Genomic DNA, 19,769 nt, shown 5'->3' on the forward strand with positions numbered 1-19,769 from the left:
TGAGCCACAGTCAGCTCCCTGTCTTGTTTGTGCTGACTGTATAGAGCTTCTCCATCTTTGGCTGCAAAGAACATAATCAATCTGATTTCGGTGTTGACCATCTCATGATGGCCATGTGTAGAAGAGGGTGTTTGCTATGACTAGTGCATTCTCTTGGCAAAATCTGTTAGCTGTTGCCATGCTTCATTTTGTACTCTAAGGTCAAATTTGCCTGTTACTCCAGGTATCTCTTGACTTTCTACTTTTGCATTCCAGTCCCCTATAATGAAAAGAACATCTTTTTTTGGGTGTTTGTTCAAGAAGGTCTTGTAGGTCTTCATACAACCATTCAACTTCAGTTTCTTCAGCAATACTGGTTGGGGCACAGACTTGGATTACTGTGATATTGAATGGTTTGCCTTGGAAACGAACAGAGATCATTCTGTCGTTTTTGAGATTGCATCCAGAACTGCATTTTGGGCTTTTTTGCTGACTATAAGGGCTACTCCATTTCTTCTAAGGGATTCTTGCCCACAGTAGTAGATATAATGGTCATCTGAGTTAAATTCACCCATTCCAGTCCATTTTAGTTCACTGATTCTTAAAATGTCAATGTTCACTCTTGCCATCTCCTGTTTGACCACTTTCAATTTACCTTGATTCATGGACCTAACATTCCAGGTTCCTATGCAATATTATTCTTTACAGCATCAGACTTTACTTTCATCACCAGTCACATCTACCACTGGGCGTTGTTTTTGCTTTGGCTCCGTCTCTTCATTCTTTCAGGAGTTATTTCTCCACTCTTCTCCAGTAGCATATTGGGCACCTACTGATCTGGGGAGTTCATCTTTCAGTGTCCTATCTTTTTGCCTTTTCACACTGTTCATGGGGTTCTCAAGGCAAGAATACTGAAGTGGTTTGCCATTCCCTTCTCCAGGAGACCACGTTTTGTCAGAACTCTCCACCATGACCATGTTTTTAATACTGAAATATCTCTGATATCTATGAGAGGGACTAATATATATCTTCCTAAAGAATTGAATTTCTGGTATTCTTTTTAAAATAAAGCCCTTGGATTTAAAAATAAAAAAAACTCATGTTTTCTTATTCTTGTTTTGATCCTTCAGACACAGAAGATCACAGACTAATGGCCTACCAGAATCCATCTTTTTCTCCTTCTTTTAAGTGGCAAGTTCCTCCATGTTTACATGGGTTGCTGATGCATGCATGAATTGGAACATCACAGTCCTGCCCCTGGAGAAGAAATGGTCAAGTTAAGTTGCGTGCCAATAAAATAGTTCTCAGCACATAAAGAAAGCACAACTGAATAATAAATACCTGTCAGGGAGAACTACTTTTTCAGATCTTGGTTCCCACAACAGCTTCTACTTACCTTGAAACCATATGGACAGGTGCAGCGATAAAAGTCAACTGGATCATTGTTACAGGTGCCATCATTTTTACATGGATTTGATAAGCAGGGATTACATTTAGCTAGAATATTGACATCCACAGGACCTAAAAAGTGATTGAAAAACATGAGAAGAGGATGCTTTCTGTTTCCAGTTCACGTAAAACTATTTCAGTGCCTTAATGTACCAGTAAATTTTGTATAAGATTATTATACAATAATAATTTTGTATAAAATTATTACAAAGTAATAATTTATCTTCCATGACAAAAGTTATGGAAGTCAGCACCATCATATCATCTTTAAGAACAAAACACGAGGCCACCTCATTAGGAAACAATGGTGAGAATCTCAGATGTCAAGGGGGACTCTAGGTTGTGCACTTAGGTGGTTAGGATCTGACATTTGTGATACCAATGTCAAAGGGTCAATCCCCTCATTAGCTGAACAGCTTATGTGGATACTTTCATGGTAAGTGCTTGCAACTTAGCTATTTGTCAGCTGCATGGAAAGGTACACCATGGATCCCAAAGAAGCATGCATGTGTGCCCATGTGTGTGCTAGGGGATTGGAGGGCAAGTTTAATGAATAAGTAGAAATTCATTAGTGTAATTAAAAATGCAACAGTATGTACCTGTCCTGCTAATGTTAGTTCAGGACTGTTATTTTCCTGCAGGAGATGCAAAACAGTGCCACGTTTAAAATAAACCAAAAATTAAACCTCCATTATATCCTTGCTCATGTCCCTTTCGGAGAAAGCAATGGCACCCCACTCCAGTATTCTTGCCTGGAGAATCCCAGGGATGGCGGAGCCTGGTGGGCTGCCGTCTATGGGGTTGCACAGACTCGGACACAACTGAAGCGACTTAGCAGCAGCAGCATGTCCGTTTAGTTTTGTTAGCATATTGGCATGTGATGGGTAAGAAGACACAGAAGATCACAGACTAATGGCTTATCAGAATCCATCTTTCTCCATCTTTTAAGTTGCAAGTTCCTTGTCACTGAGAAGAAAATACCACTGAAGAGGTCACTACTTACAATCTCATCTCTTGGGGTACAAATTAAAAAACTCTCATAACCCATTAAAGTTCTAGATTAAATGGAGGTTGAATTGAAGTTACTTTCCTTTGGTTGCACATAGTTGTTTCTATTAGTGGCTACCAATGTAGATAGTGTACTGTCCTCAATAAAATTGCATTCTGACGATAATTTGCATTGACGATAATTTTTGCACCATTTGTGAAAGCTCACTAGACTGCCTTTTGGAAACTGTCTGATGAGGACACTCTGGTGGAGTGCCATTTTTATATTTTAAATACAAATATTGGATAACATAAACTATACTTTTGCTTTCACCATCAATCTCTGTAGTTCTTGACTGTGTTAATGGAACGGGGTGGTGTTTGTGCTGTGCGATACCTCAGTCATTAGGGGAGGCCTTGCCAGTGTCCCCTCTGTTTTTTCTTGGTACCAGAATAACTAATGTAGTTGCTGTATCAAATTACAGTCATACTGAGTGAAGTAAGTCAGATAAAGACAAATATATAATATCACTTATATGTGGGATATAAAAAAAAATAGTACAAATGAACTTATTCACAAAATAGAAATAGTCACAGATGTATTAAACAATCCTATGGTTACCAGAGGGGAATGGAGGGAGAGGGATAAATTGGGAAATTGGGATTGACATACACAGTACTATATATAAAATAGATAACTATTAAGGACCTAGTGTATAGCACAGAGAACTATACTCAATACTCTGTCATGATCTATATATGGAAAGAATATAAAAAAAAGTGTATATATGTATATGTATAACTGATTCACTTTGCTGTACACCTGAAACTAACACAACATTGTAAATCAACTATATTCCAATAAAATTATTTTAAAATCACAGTTGAGAAATTGCTGAAGTTAATAACAAACTGAGCATCACAGAAACTTAATTTCTCACACTCCAAATGTATTTATCAAATGAATTTACCTAGTCAGCACATTGGAGAAGTGAACGGTGGAAGTTAGAGCAGTAAGTTAAATTAATGTCACACACCACAGTAAATGACTTTGTGTTTGCTAAAATGATCACACTTAGAATCATCACTAGGAAAGGAAATATATAAATGGTAATGGATCCCTGAGCTAGGCTAGAAGAAAGAAGAATCTTGGAACAAAGGCGTAGGATGAAGCAGCTAAGAATGTACATCAGCAAAACCTCAAGTCAGCAAATGCAAGGACTGTAAACATTCATCTGGCCACTTCCCAAGACCTTAAGGAAAACTGTCTTTAGTCTATTTCTGTGCTTTCAACCTTGAAAGGCTGTGGTCTGAATGGAGGGATTCAGAGTTGGCAGTTTCTAAGTTTATTCTGTGGAATGTGACATTTTTCAAAAATTATGTTTGATTATTTAGATGAGAAGCTAGAGATTGTTTTAGGAAAAAAACTGGGTATGTTTTGAAGAATTATTTTAGTAGAGTATGCAGATGATAAAACTGCCAGGCTGGAAAAAAAAAAAAGAAGATCCTGCGTGCTGCAACTAAGATCCAGTATGGTCAAACATTTAAAAAATAAAAGAGAAAAAAATTCCAGGCTGAAATAGTCTCTGCCTTGATTTTAGCACAGTCAAGATTTATTTAATAAATATGCACAGAGCCATATCTGATTAATAAGCACTATCTAATTTCTCCACTTTTTTCCAGGACCAACTTTGGCTTTTTATATAGCAAATCTGCTCAACTATTTTCAGTATTTGCAATTTCTTGTGGGTATGGGAAAGGAGATTTGTTGCTCTCCTGACAAATTCGGCCTAGCTACAGGAATCAGCAAAGCAAGCTTTCCCACGTGCACAGGCTTCTCTTGATGATTTCCTTAACCACAAACTGTTTTGGTTTTGGTGGCATCAGAATTAGGAACATATTCTTCAGCTTGGTAAAGTTGATTACTATGGCAACCATCCTATTTGTGTCTCCTTTTTTCAAATCTCCCTTTTAAAATCACCCCTTCAAAGATAATTTATTTACAGCACTTGAGTTGGAGAGAAAGGTAATTAAAAAGATGTTTGTGAATTATAGAATTTCCAAACAGCAGCATCCTCTGATATGTCCAAATGTCTTAAAATGATATGATTTCTCTTCCTATTTTATTTAGATTATAATTCCACCTAACTAAATGTTCTTCTCATATTGTGATTTTTACATCCACCTAGTTTATATAAATCCACTTATTTTTATATTCTAACCTCTTGGAACTACATCCCTTGGACACACAAGTCAAACAGTGGAAGTATTGCCCTGTGTGTAAAGTCAGATGCGTTTCAAAGACAACTCAGGGAAAAAGTAGAGGATACTTAACACTGGGAATAACTAACAAGCAGTTCAATAATAAAGACATCTATGGATCAACTACTGAATGCAGCTGTAAGAGAATGTGGAAAATGGGAAGGCATGTTTTGGAACATGTGTTTTAAGTTTCTGCAAGGCAAGACTCCACTAGGTAAATGGAAATATGAATCTGAAGTTCATAAGAAAAGTCATGGCTAGATACTTGAAGCCATGGGACTGAACTTAATCATCAGGGCTAAGGAGAGAACTCCACTGTGTCAATATTAAAGAGTGGGTAAGAAAAAGAAGTCAGCAAAAGAATGAAGAGACAACGGGAATGTACAAGCAGCAGCAGTGGCCACCACCGTGTGCGATGAAAAGAGGACAAATAAAGAAGCTAAAAAGAAGCTACTAAAATGGGCAAGAGAGTCTACTGGTATCCCTATAGTTTCAAGGAAGGGGTAGAGATGGTCCCTAAATGACAGGGGGTTAAAATCTTACAAATGTGCATTATATAAATGGTTAAACAAAAACACAAAGACGGGTGTTACACCTCTGGGATCCCTGAGCTTGGCCATTTGCTACAATCACATATGAACTTAGGCCAGAAAATTAACTTCTTAAATCACACTCAAGTGAAAAAGAGCAATAATTATTTTATGGAGTTACTGTATCAGAGATAATATAGGTGTACAATATTTAAGAATGGAATACAAATCATCGGTTCTCATCTCCTATTAAAGTAAATGTCAGTTAAAAATTTCCCAGTGTTTGAAGTTTTTTAAAAAAGTGTAACAAAAAAAATAGGCTTTGTTTTTTAAAGACAGTGCTTTTGGCAAATAACTATGTACAAACCTGGATTTTTTTTTTAGCCAGTGAGAAAATCATAACCCCCTACAGCTACGGTTATTTCAAATTTCTAACTATGTGGTAGTGATACTAAATCTGAAAATGTAAAAAGAATTTGATAAAGTTTTAAATTCTACTTCACAACTGATCTATTAAAATTTTTATTACTTCTGCTGCTGCTAAGTTGCTTCAGCCGTGTCCAACCCTCTGTGCAGCCCACTAGGCTCCGCCGTCCCTGGGATTCTCCAGGCAAGAACACTGGAGTGGGTTGCCATTTCCTCATTACTTCTAGTTTGGGTTAAATTATTTAATCCCCTTCATACTTTAAATAACTAAGGTCAATATTAATTAACAGTTTTGAGACACAAAATAAAAGACTTTGAGCTTGTTAAGAATATCCCCTCCCAGACACCCTCTAACAAAGGATATTGATTCACTGGGGGAAAAAAAAAACAAAAAACTGACAACATTACAATATTATTACTGAGAGATGTGGAATTTTTTCCTAGAAATTCCAGAACCTAGAGGATTCTTAACTTGTAAAATTAGCAGAAGAGAACAACCATGTGGTGGTGGAATGTTGGTCATTCTGGGATATGAAACGGTCCCAGGTTTCCTGACCCTTAGCTGATCTTCACAGATAAGTAATAAGATATGTTGAGCATCAGATCCTCGCTTCTTGATCTGGGTTCCTGGCTACCAGACACCTGCCCATAGGAGCTGCTTCCCTTGATTTGTGTTCCATTCTTAGTTCCACTTTACACACTATACCAGCCTCCTGTTCCCCTGATGGTACTGGTTGTTGTTGTTCAGTTGCCTGGTTGTGTTTGACTCTTTGCGACCCTATGGAGTGCAGCACACCAGGCTTCCCTGTCCCTCATCATGTCCCAAAGTTTGTCCAAGTCCATATTCATTGCATCTGTGATGCCATCCAGTCATCTCATCCTCTGACGTTCTTTTCTCCTTCTACTCTCAAGCTTTCCCAGCATCAGGGACTTTTCCAGTGAGTCGTTTGTGCTCATCAGATGACCAAAACACTGGAGCTTCAGCTTCAGCATCAGTCCTTCCAGTGAATATTCAGGGTTGATTTCTCTTAAGATTGACTGGTTTGATCTGCTTGCTGTCCAAGGGACTTTGAGGAGTCTTCTCCAGCACCACAGTTCAAAGGCATCAATTCTTTGGTGTTCTGCCTTCTTTATCATCCAGCTCTCACAACCATACATGACCACTGGGAAGACCATAGCCTTGACGATATGGACCTTTGTTGGCAGAGTAATGTCTCTGCTTTTCAACACACTGTCTAGGTTTGTCATAGCTTTCCTGCCATCAGAAGAAGCAATCATCTTCTGATTTCATGGCTGCAGTCATTGTCCACAGTGATTATGGAGCCCAAGAAGAGGAAATCTGTGGTATTGGTTACATTTCCACATCTGTTTGGTTCGGATATACATTGTTAACATTGTATATATGTTTCTACAACCAAACTTCCATATTGTTTTGTTATTATCCCTTAAAATGTATCTATCAGTAGAATATAAGCTCCATGAAGGCTAGAGTTTTTCTTTCCTATTTATTATTGTACTCTTAATATCTTGGAACCATTCTTGTTGTATAATAGGAACTCATGCAGTATATGTTCAATGAAAGAAGCAATATACCACTTGTTTACATTAGACTGTTTACTCTTTTTGGTGGCTTCCCAGGTGGCGCTAGTAGTAAAGAATCTGCCTGCCATTGCAGGAGACATAAGAGAAGTGGGTTTGATCCCTGGGTTGGGAACATCCACCGAAGGAGGAAATGGCAACCCACTCCAGTATTCTTGCCTGGAGAATTCCATGGACAGAGCAGCCTGGTGGGCTACGGGTTGCAAAGAGTTGGACATGACTGAAGTGATCATCACATGGTTCACTCTTTAGCACACTTAAGTGTTTAATAAATGTCAAATTAAAAATGAACAATTTAGTTGCCTGTATAGCTAAAGCTTCCTGAACCAAGAACAATAAAGGGACTATTAGAAATTAACAGTATTCTACATTCCATGCTGGTGTTTTCAATGAAAACCTGAAAAGGGCAAAATTTCCATTTTCTGCTTGAGCACTCTAATTTCATCTGATATTTAAAAGATGAAAACAGGACACCTAGGTTATAACAACAAGTCATGATCATCTGCTTCCCACTCAAAAATGTCCTAATCTGGATATTAATTAAATATACTCTGATAACGTATTTCATGAAATTCATTTATTTCTGTTGTGCACTAAAACTATGATATTATACCACAAGGAAAATACTCTGCAAATGTAAGATAAAAATGGTATTGAGAGAATTGATTTCTCAAAATAATAATACAGTGTTTTCTAGCAGAGAAAATACTTAAATTCTATTTAAATATAGCTATGTAAACATGTTTGCAAATAAAGAATATTCATCTTCCTGTTGAAATTTGAAATTACATATTTACAAACTTTAATATTAGGAATATGTACTTACATGACTTTCATGAATAAATAAAACATATTAGACTGGCATAACCAATGTAAAAGTTAAATTAAAATATATAAAAAAATTATAAAATATTTAAAGCAGCATTATTTTATTACTTTCAAGCTCATAAGGCATGTAAGCTCAAAAACATAGTATTCAGTAGATTTCCCAGAGTTAATTATTTTAACAAATGGATTAGAATACTTTGCCCCTTACCAATCCAATTAGTAAAGTAAATATTTCTAGCAAAGCACATGAGACTGGTTCACAATATTTTGACAAATACTGGGCAATGTTGGCAAAGAACATTGTAAGTTTCAATGTTGGCTATCTTTCTAAAATTATGTTATAGAAGAACCGAGTAAATCTAAAAGCTTGTTAAATGCAGTTACACTATATTTACTGAGTTTTGAATGTTTATACTTCTTGCATAGACATTATAGCTATGCTGTCCGGCTATGAAGTTTAAGGTATACCCTGAAATATGTGTGATGTGTTATGTTGATAACTCAGTGAATAGTAAACTAAACTGCCACAGTTCCAACATTTTCCTATATCACAGCTGGGCTCCTGCAGTTCCTCTGACCTGTCCTTACACTTGCCTGCTTGTTCAAACAACTGGCCTACACATTCCTGCAAGAAACCTTTCATAGCCACTCTGAAACGACGTCTTCCTCTGAGCCCTGTAGCAACAGCACTACCAAATATAGCAGCCGTTAGCTACATACAACTACATTTAAATTTAAATACAATTAAAAATTCACTTCCTCAGTTGCCTTAGCTACATTTCAACAACCACATGTGGCTAGTGTCTACCATATTTGGATAGCACAGGTATAGAATAATTCTATCACTGAAAAAAGTTCTATCAGGCTCTACTGATCCAGACCAATGTTCCCTTAGTATAGCTTATTTCCATTCATGCTATACTAAGAACAAACAGCACTATTAACGGAAAAAAAGTCAAATCAGTTAGGCATAAACAGACATTTATTTTATGCATGTATGTTCATCTGTATTCATCAGATTTCTGAGAACATTTAATAGATTAATGTGAAGTGAACTATCATGCACTAAGAATGAATGTAAGTAGATAGCTTTTCTCAAATTTACATTATCATGAAATTATTTTTTCAAGAAATATCTCTATGGAATTCTAACCTTAGAATTATAGATAAACACCAGCATTTTTCAAAATGGAGTATGAACATCCCTGGGTACAGAGAAGTGTAAAAATAGTCTGCAGTTGCTCAACTTGCCCATATAGCCCTTCTAGAATTACTCTGCCCAATAGTATGCCTACAAGCAAGCTTTATGCCAGTTTCTCATTCCCTATCTCCACTCTGACCTTACAAAAAAATGGTATACTTCTCAGCCCACCAGAAATTTATCATGTGGCACACTGCCCCAAGGGAATGTCAGAGATTATAAAATAATAATTTAGAACACTGGTTATTTGCAAAGTCTCTTGCAGTTAATGCACATAATCCAAGAGAGGCATTTCCAATAAAATTTACATTTTGAATATAAATGTTAACATATTGATAAATAACTATGCTGCCCCAACCAATGCTCAATAAGTATTACTGGCAACAATTACTTCTAAGAAAAACTTAGAAACTCATAGATCTTTACTGGTAGCAAATTTTAAAAATGCAAATTATATACATATTTTTTGTAGCAAAGAATGATATAATTCTCCGAGGTATTGGAAATATAAATTCAAGGAGAAAAATAAAGTTCAAGAAAAAAGAACAATGCAAAATATTGAGGATCTTTTTATTTCTTTCAAAATTAGCTGTGATATTTAGATTTATTTGATTAGAAAAAGTGGAAAGATACACAAAACAACTTTAACGTTGGTTATCTTCTGGCATTGCCCTTAATTGTTACATTTAGTTCTTTAGTCTCTTATTGTTCACATTTTCCTTTTCTTTAGATTTTCTATGTTGGGCATAGATTAGTTTTGTAATAAGAGAAGAAAATATTTGTTACTAAGACCCTGTCTAGAATTCACAAGTACATAAAACAAAGGGAAAATAAAAGGATCCAAACAAGCGAGAAACAGCACCGTCAACACAGGAAGAGTGCAGCACAAGAGGGGAGGCAGAGAGTCCGGCCTGAACACGGGGAAGGGCTTGTGCCCCCTTACCTGGCATCAGGAAGCCACAGGGCCCTGGCAGCCCTAGGAGCAGGGCACACGTTTAGACAAAGCAAAAGCAAAATATTTTACTTGTTAGAGGCCATGAGAGGAATTTCCAGAAATTGTGTACTCTTCATTTCTCCTTACATTTTAAAGAAAACTTAGTCATTTCCAATCCGTTTCTGCAATTTCTTTGAAAAGCCTAGTTCTTTACTAGGGCTCCTCATGTAACTGCACTGTCTTCTCCAAGTACAGGAGGAAACAGTAATTATTTATTGGAGTTTTTCAGCTATCCCTCTGAAACCTAGCGGCCCATGGTTTTCTGTGTCTTTCTTTTTTTTAAATTAATACGATCAAGTTTTATTTACAGAAGGACAAATGGTTAAAAACCATACCTTGACATGTAAATTTTTTGGAGGGAGTTGTGAGAAGTAGCTTATCTGCCATTTCTCCAGGACCAGCACAGCGAGCAATTCCCGGCTCTTTGTATTCTGACTTTACCCAGTCGGATAACCACTGCATGTTACAATCACAGTAAAGAGGGTTGGCTCCAATTGCTCTGGAAAACACCACCACAAAGGCACACACAGGTACACGCACACACACACAAATATGGAAGTATTGTTATTTCCTAAGGGAATGTAACTCAGTGATGCTTACTAAAAATCCCTATAGATTTGCTGATAAAAATGAAAATGGAGGCATTAGGGATTAGGGATTCCCCATTTTTCTCATTTATGTGCAGCTGTGATTTAGTGATTGTCACCCATGTTAACACTTAGCTGGCTTTATAAGGTCTCCTTGTATTTGCAGACAGCTTTATACTGGGTGCAAGCATGCCCCAAGTGGAGATGAACACTTCCTTCATTCACCAATGATTTACTAAGAATCCAATCATTATGCCAGGTTCTGAGGACTCTGCTATGAGTAATACATTATTTTTAACCTCCAAAACTCCTTCTGCAAAGGACAGTAACATAAACTCATACCTACAAAATAATTTTCACTATAAGTGGTATAATAGAAGAATTTATAACTGAGCAGAGGGTAACTTTTCTGGGAGCCTGGTGGTTTAAGAAGTCTGACCTTTTAGATATTTGGATTCAAGTAGATGGAGAAGGTTGGAAAGGATGGTTCAGAGTAAAAGATCTGTACAAGACAAGAAAATAAGGATGGATATAAAATAATAAAGGTGCATAAACCTAGCTCCCCAAAGCTGATTTCAAACTCCCTCTGTCCCTTTAAAGTTTTTCATATTAGAAAATGAAAAACTGGTGCCTATTCATATAAGCAGCTATAGTGATAGGAAAAATAATGAAGATAATAGCTAGCATTTATTGCATCATTATGATATACTAGAATTGTGCTAAGCCATTTCTATTACTTATTTTATTCTAAATAGAAGAGGTATGAGATCAATACTGTCAACAACTGGTTTTAAAGACTGAACAACTGAGGCCAGAGACATTAACCAATGGGTTCACAAGCTTTCCAAGCACAAACAGTATATGCATGAAGAAGCATTTAAAAACTGATTGATTCTGATTTATAATTAACTTCAAATTAGTAATATTTCTAGGTAAATGGTTTATACAAAATTATTCCTATATGAAGAGACTTTCAAATCATGCTTACAAAACCACAATACTTTATATTGTAGGTGTTTTAATGCCCAACTCTGGCCAAGAATTGGAGTGAAGTAAATGTTATGCTTACATGTATTTCAGATTCAAACTTTTCTTCTAAATTAAAAATGAGGAAAATGATGTTTTTGAGCTATTGTATCTCATCTCTACTGACATTTCCTAAGTCCTTACTGTGCCAAGAGACACAGTAAGAAAAGTGAATGGAGCAGAGCTCTCTGTGACCCAGGGAGTAAAAGACAATTGCGTAAAATGAAATACATGACAAAATAAGACGCATGACAGATAGCTCTCACTCTCGGGGAGAAAGGTCACATAGCTCAAGCAGCACCTTCCCAGGCAGACTTTTCTAGTTCAGCACCCTGATACTAGCAGAATGGCCATTTCTTTAGTCAGCACTCTCTGCCACAGCACCATAGTCCTGCACCCCTGAGCCAGGGGTCTCATTCACATGGACTCTCAGGAAAGTGGCTTCCGTGGAATTTGCAGAGGAGGGGCCCCGACGTCCACTTTGAGGTAGGTGCTAGGGCTGACACATGAAAAAAATGGAGGTTTTGCCTCCAGGGACCTAGTAGTTTAATGTAAGGGATATTGACAGTAAGCACCAGTCAGATGGACAAAAACCTATATTGATAACACAGCATCTCTAAGGGAAATGCAGATGTAGCACGGTTGACTACTGGCTCCTATTCTCTGCTCATTCCCTTCTCTCAATTAACTGAACTTCTCATCTTCTTGGAGTTTGGTAGGTTTTGGAGAGGAGGACAAACAGAAGAAAAAATATAGCAACTTCTTCTGGAGAACCAGGGGCCAACTGACAATGACGTTTATAAACTGTCACCAGGTGACACCAAACTCAGCCTGACAAAGCTCTGGATTCCAGGGCTGGTCTCTGAACTTCCTTTTACAGGTTTGCTACAGTTTTAACAGTACAACTAACAATAATGAAATAGAGGAATTTGATCCAAGCGAGATTTTTTTGGACCTCATTATAAGCTGTTTTATTGTACTCCCAAGGAATACGGAGGTATAAACAACCTGTTATAAGAAAGAATGCAAAGGGAAAACATTTCACCCAATGTGAGGATTTGGCCGTTTCCCTCTATCACACAGTAATGTCTAAACATTCTTTAATTTATTTTTATGTGGTACCATAGTCAATGCTAGGCTTCCCCAGTGGCTCAGTGGTAAAGAATCCACCTGCAGTGCAGGAGACGCAGGCAGGAGAGGTGAGGTTCATTCCCTGGGTACAGAGGACTCCCTGGAGAAATGAAATGGCAACCCATTTCAGTAGTCTTGCCTGGGCAATCTCAATCCAAGGGGTTGCAAAAGAGTCAGACGACTGAGCAATTAAACAACAATGATAGTCAATGCTGATTAATATTTGCTCAATAAAAGAATCCAGTTAGAGCAAATCAGGGTGGGCTTCTTGGAGAAGGTGACAATTGGGATGTGACTTGGATAAACAAGGTTTGGGCAGACTGAATTGAAGGTGATCTAATATTTAGAATCAGAGAATATTAAAAGAAAAGGAATAGACTAGGAAGCTGGGGCAGTTCCCTGGTGGCTCAGACAGTAAAGAATCTGCCTGTAATATGGGAGGCCTGAGTTGGATCCCAGTGCTGGGAAGATGCCCTGGAGAAGGGAAGGGCTACCCACTCCAATATTCTTGCCTGGAGAATTGCATGGACAGAGCCTGGCAGGCCCCCTCCATGGGGTCCCAAAGAGTCAGACACAACTGAGAGACTTTGATTCCTTCATTTATTCATTCAGGAAGCTGGGGAGCCACATTTGTAAGAGGAGATCTTTTTATAAGCAAAGAGAACTCAACTAACAAGGAGTTAGGAGCAGAAGAATAAATTAAGGCTATCTTGTAAAGAGCACTGTATTTAGATTTAAAATCTTTAGATCTTCTTTAAAGATGGAACCAATCACATTTTATGATGTGACAATAAAAAAATGGCAGGGGATCATTTGTTCCAAACTCACTTGCCAAGGAGAGTTTGACTCTAAACCCATATTCATGAAATAGATACTCACAGGTGTGATAATGCAGCAAGATCATTGAAAGCACCTTCAGGCACAATAGAAATGTCATTTCCATGTAAAGAACTAAAAACAAGGAAAAGAAAGATTAAATTTCCTATTATTTTAGGGAGTTCAGAAAAATCCCCAATACATGAGTTTTCAGTAACATTATTTAAAATCTGTGTAGAAAAGATGGTATATTAAATAGATAGTCTTCACACAACTGGGTATCTATTTGGGGAAGCAAAAAGTTAGCTCCTACTTCATATCATATGCATAATAAATTTTAGATGGAAGAGTTAAATGCAAAAATAAAACTGAAAATGTACTAAAGTAAAATATAGATGAATTCCTTTTTATAAACATGGGGTATGGAAGGCTTTTTAAAGTTCTATGTTATAAACCTCAGAAATCATAATGAAAAAGAGTGATATATTTTTGACAATGTAAAATATATCCATACTATAAAAAAACAAGTCCTACTGCATAGCACAGGGAACTATTTTCAATCTTGTAATAAACTATAATGGAAAAGAATCTGACAATATATACATACATGTATATATGTATGTGTGTGTTTGAGTACACACAGACACACATATAACCGAATCATCTTGCAGCAAAAGAAACCAATTCAACACATCAACTTATTTCAATTAAAAAAAGATTACATATATAAAACAGAATGAGAAGTATTTGCAACATACATAAGTTATAAATATATTAATTCCTTTGTAAAAAAGACCCGTAAACTTAGAGTCAAGTGCATAAAGGCAGGTATGTTAATAAGGAAAAGACAAAGAAACCATAAGAAATGAGAATATGATCAAGCTGATAGAATAAGAAATGAAAACACTCAATAAACAAAATATACTCAAATGTTCTAGTAATTGGAATTGCAAATTAAAAGAGGAATGGAAAATAATGTTCCATCTGTCATATGACAAAAATGAAAGGATTTATAATATTTAATATTTGCAAGAGTGCTTTGAAACAGGTAGTCTATTAAAATAATAAATTTTTAAATTGTTTGGTGGACAACAAGATGACTACTTTTGTTAGTCTTCTAATGTGCTTGACAGTAAGATGGATGTGTAGGATGTTCATTCCAGCACTGTATAAAATAATGAAAATCTGGAATCAATCCAATGACAGTAAAGATGAGGATACTGAAATAAGCTATGGTTCCTTCATTCTATCAAACAGTCTGTAGCAGTTAAAAAGCTGGGGAATATTGTATTTGATAGAATGGCAAATCTAAAACATATTGCTAAATAAAGTCAATGACAGACTTAAAAAAAACCTGTTTATGGTTTTTAAGTTATATTGCTGTGGGCATAAATATATCAACATATAAAAACAAACATAAAAAATAACCAGAAGATAACATTAAACTGTTTAACTGTCAATTCTGGGGAGAGAATTGGGATAGAAGACCATGTTTTATTTCATGTACTGTAAGATAAATTTTGTATAATAAAAAATATTTTGTGTTGTATTATGTAACTTTTAAAGAAATTAAAATTTCCTATTTTTTCAAAATTAGTTAGATCTATATAAAATTATATCTTACACTCATATATTATCAAATAAATGACCAAAGCAACAACATTTTGCAAAAGAAAAAATTATGTTGTCCAAGTAAATGCTGTTGAGAAATGATACAATAAGATATCATTTTCTATTTCCAAATTTGTAGTAAATTCTAATGCATATAGTCAAAAAATCCCCCAAATAAAGCAGTTAAGTTACTAAAAAGCAACATAAAACCCAGATCCTCAAGAAATAAAGTATTTTGTTAAACATAAGATGCTCACAGCAATCGAAGAGACTTCAGTCCATCGAAGGTTCGAGGAGGAATACATCTCAAACGGTTGTAACTAAGAATTCTGAAAGCACACACAAGCCGATTTGTTTTACTCAGATATCCCCAAATGGCCCAAAATCATTTTTAAAACAAAGCAACTGAAAAGGGTTACTGCTGCTGCTGCTAAGTCGCTTCAGTCGTATCTGACTCTGTGAGACCCCATAGACGGCAGCCCACCAGGCTCTCCCGTTCCTGGGATTCTTCAGGCAAGAATACTGGTGTGGGGTGCCATTGTCTTCTCCGGAAAAGGGTTACTTGAGCATCTTAAAAAACATTGAGGGCACTGACGCATAATATTTTTTTTAATCTTTGTGCTGTTTCACTACTACAACACAGTTAATTCTAAAATACAGTCTAGAATGCTTCCTACAGCTGTCGTTGGTTGTTGTCTCAACCGTGTCCTCCATAAAGCGACTTCCTCTGGAAGTCTGTCGTAAGGATTTCTCCCAACCCTGCCACAAATATAAGTTATTCTTTGTTTCTCTCATAGAACCCAACACTTTTTATAGGATCTGTATTTATTTGTTTACTGAGGTTTTATTTGTCTGTTTCTCCCAACAGTATTAACATTCCTTGAGGGCAGAGACTGTTTTGTTCATCAGGAATGCCCAGTGAATGAAGGAATTAACTTAGTACCACACTTTCATACTCACAATGTGAGGAGCTGGGTCATGTTGCTGAAGCTCTGATTAGAGAGGGTGCTTATTCTGTTGTTACTTAAGTCTCTAAAAAAGAAAAAGAAAAAACAGGTCTACTGTTACCATAGACATTGACATATTAGTGATTCTTAGAAAGAGAAGGTTCTTCCTGTTCACAGTTGTAGCAGCATTGTTTAGGACTTAGCTTTTGTCTGGAAATAACAAAACATTGGGAAATCCTTTGAGATAGATAATTATTCATCATTATTCATGCCCAAGCCTGCTGAAATTAGAAACGACCATATGCCTTGCTCCAGCCAGTGAAGTGTGGCCACCAGAGCTGGCTGAACTTCAGAACAAAAGCTTCAGAGTAAGCTAGCTCACTTTTCCCTTAACCCTCTGCTCCTTCCTCTGCAAGGCTCCTGACGTTCCACAGAGAAGCCCTGCCCATTGCTGGGTCCCAGGGCAATCACGTGGAGGCCATTCACAACAGACACATTTGACAGGTGAGAAATAAACTTTTGTTCTCGAAAGTTCCATTGGTTATACTTTATCTTCACTGTCACATACAAATTGTCAAATAGGATAACTGAAAGAATCCCTCATCTAATTACATTGACAAAGCCATCATTAAAAACAACACCATAATTAAAAATTGCCTTTGGCAAACTCACTGGCACAAAGTTGGTTCTTAGTAAAAGTCTGTTTAATAAATGATGAGTAAATGAGAGAGATGTGAATTTTCTACCCATGCCAAATGGGTATTTACAAGCATAATTTGTATCACAGGTTGTAAATGATATGCAGTGAACTTGATCTTATTTTTATTTTATATAATGTATATTGCTTGTACTAAGTTGCCTCAGTCGTGTCTGACTCTTTGTGACCCCATGGACTGCAGGCCACCAGACTCCTCTGTCCATGGAACTCTCCAGGCGAGAATACCGGAGTGGGTTGCCATGCCCTCCTCCAGGGGATCTTCCTGACCTAGGGATTGAATCGCATCATGTATGTCTCCTGCATTGGCAAATGGGTTCTTTACCACTAGTGCCATCTGAGAAGCCCATATAATGTATACATGATATACATAATATAATGACATATAATAATGACATATTGTAAGCATAATAATATATAATGCAGCATAATATATAACATATATAATGATGTTTTCCATTTTGCTTTAGAAAAAATGAGTGAATATATATATATACACACTCATATACATAAAATAGTGTGATACACATATTAGGGAATATTCACTGATTTTTATCTAAAACAAAATGTCAAATATACAACTAAAGGAAGATCGATGAATAAATGGAAGATTTGGATTGTTATTTATGTTCATTTATGTCTGTGTGTGTATTTATGTTTAGTATATTTTTCTGAAGAAAATTTATGAATAAGTACAAGATTTAGAAAAGATGCTTCAGATTATCCACATTAAAATGTCAAAGTATCAGTAAAATGGACCAATGAAACTGTGAAATGGTGGGAATGTTACAGAAGGTTTATAATTCATCTTAGTTGCTGAAGTACTATGGCTAAATTTAAAAAATAAATACATTTATACTAGCAGTAGTTACTGGCCTGAAAGTGAGTGAAAGTCGCTCAGTCGTGTCCGACTCTTTGTGACCCCATGGACTGTAATCCATGGAATTCTCCAAGCCAGAATTCTGGAGTGGGTAGCTTTTCCCTTCTCCAGGAGATCTTCCCAACCCAGGGATCGAACCCAGGTCCTGCATTGTGGGCAGGTTCTTTACCAACTGAGCTATCAGGGAAGCCCAGTTATCTGCCTAGAATTGTATAATGAGTGATTGGTAAAACCATTTCTATAATGGTTCTATAAATTCTCATTTTTCATTTCCAAACTGGTTTTAAATAATCACACGCTGTCTCACAAATGACCCAATTCTGCTGAAATGACCCTTTGGAAATTGCAGCAATTTAATGGTTTATTTAACGGAACAAATGTATGTAATCAATTCTTGCTGCTATTAAATAAATAACTAGAGGGAGAACAAGACATCTTGGAGGGTATTCTTTTTTTCTTAATTTAACCATTTGTCAGTTAACAGTCCTATATACTTCTCACAAAGTGTTTGATTTTCACATACTTTTAAGGAAAACTGAAAAGGATCAACAACATTTTAACTAGCTTCCATGTGCTAAGGGTAAAGTTTACAGTGAGAAACATAACTATCTAGGTAGTTATCTAGGTTTCTAGAATTCACTAATTAGGAATAAATCCCTCTTTTCTAGGAATACTAGAAATCTAAGACAGTTATAATTACTCTAAAATCAAACAGACTTAAAAATAAAGTATTTCCCTTTATATCCAATATTGTTGCTGATTTTTTTTGTTTTGCAACAAGTTTTATCAATTACCAACAAGGCTACTCTAAGTGTGACATTATATACAGAAGATTATATCTTTTAAGAAATACTGTGCACATAACTAGATTGAAAAGAAATGTTTGTATGTTTAAATATACTCTTGTATTTACAATTAAAGACTGTAAGAAATTGTTTACATACATTAATGAAAGAGAGATGCTACTTTAGGATGACATCAAACCAAACTAAAAACAATTCAATGTTTGATGTTTATACGCAGAATGTCAGCATCTTTGTCAACTGTACTTCAGTACTATGTAAGTAAACATGGATTTTAGAAAATAAATTTATATACTGGAAACCCATACCTTAATTCATAATGTATTATATGAGAATCAAGCCTAAAAACTAGATTTATAATATAGTATCAGTAACACTCTTACCTCTGCTCTGTTTTGTTTAAAGTTGAGAATATAAACATTGTTTTCTATTTCTCTTTCCTTGGATTGTCATAAAATAGCTCACATTCATCTTCAATAGAAGTATTCAACTTACGGTAAGTCTATAATTCTCTGATACTTAGACTTAATCGTATTTGTACTTTACACAGAAGAGGACCTTCTTCTAAGATGCACCATTGCCCAACTGATAATCAATGAGGATGTAGCTAGTGATCCAGAACCACAATGAGCAAGATGAGAAGCATCTAACGGAAAATAATTTATAGAATCTGAAAGGTTCACTAAATCTTCTGCCCCTACTATCCACATTTACATGAAAGCAAATAAGGTGTCAAAAACAAAAAAATACCATACATTACTCACATAAGTGTTAAATGTTTGTAGTTAGAGAGTTCCTTAGGAACCAGGGTAAACTGGTTCCCATCCAGATACCTAAAAACAAAGAAAATATTATTTTTAAAAAAAATAACAGTAGTGAATCAGAAAATAGTTGAGCAATATTTCACTCTTAATTGAAGCAAGGAGACACTTGACAATTTTGGCTTTAAGAGGTCATGTTCCCAGATAGGACTGCTGTTTAACAGAAGTAGAGAAAAA

At 36.1% G+C, this 19,769-nt stretch overlaps 1 protein-coding gene across 4 annotated transcripts in view; it reads right to left on the bottom strand.

Moving 5' to 3' along the window:
• The window catches only part of SLIT2 (slit guidance ligand 2), a 402,220-nt gene that overhangs the window by 53,860 nt on the left and 328,591 nt on the right, over window positions 1-19,769 (bottom strand). For all 4 annotated transcript variants that reach the window (XM_081550621.1, XM_081550695.1, XM_081550848.1 and 1 more), the window contains 7 exons: window positions 19,536-19,604; window positions 16,387-16,458; window positions 15,684-15,755; window positions 13,879-13,950; window positions 10,591-10,754; window positions 1,376-1,500; window positions 1,139-1,236 (listed from right to left, as the gene is read on the bottom strand). In XM_081550621.1, coding sequence (XP_081406747.1) covers window positions 1,139-1,236; window positions 1,376-1,500; window positions 10,591-10,754; window positions 13,879-13,950; window positions 15,684-15,755; window positions 16,387-16,458; window positions 19,536-19,604 — 672 coding nt within the window. The remainder of the gene's footprint in view (window positions 1-1,138; window positions 1,237-1,375; window positions 1,501-10,590; window positions 10,755-13,878; window positions 13,951-15,683; window positions 15,756-16,386; window positions 16,459-19,535; window positions 19,605-19,769) is intronic.

This window comes from Giraffa tippelskirchi, chromosome 1 (genome assembly GCF_054371585.1).
Source record: "Giraffa tippelskirchi isolate mGirTip1 chromosome 1, T2T-mGirTip1v1.2.pri, whole genome shotgun sequence".
NCBI lineage: Eukaryota > Metazoa > Chordata > Mammalia > Artiodactyla > Giraffidae > Giraffa > Giraffa tippelskirchi.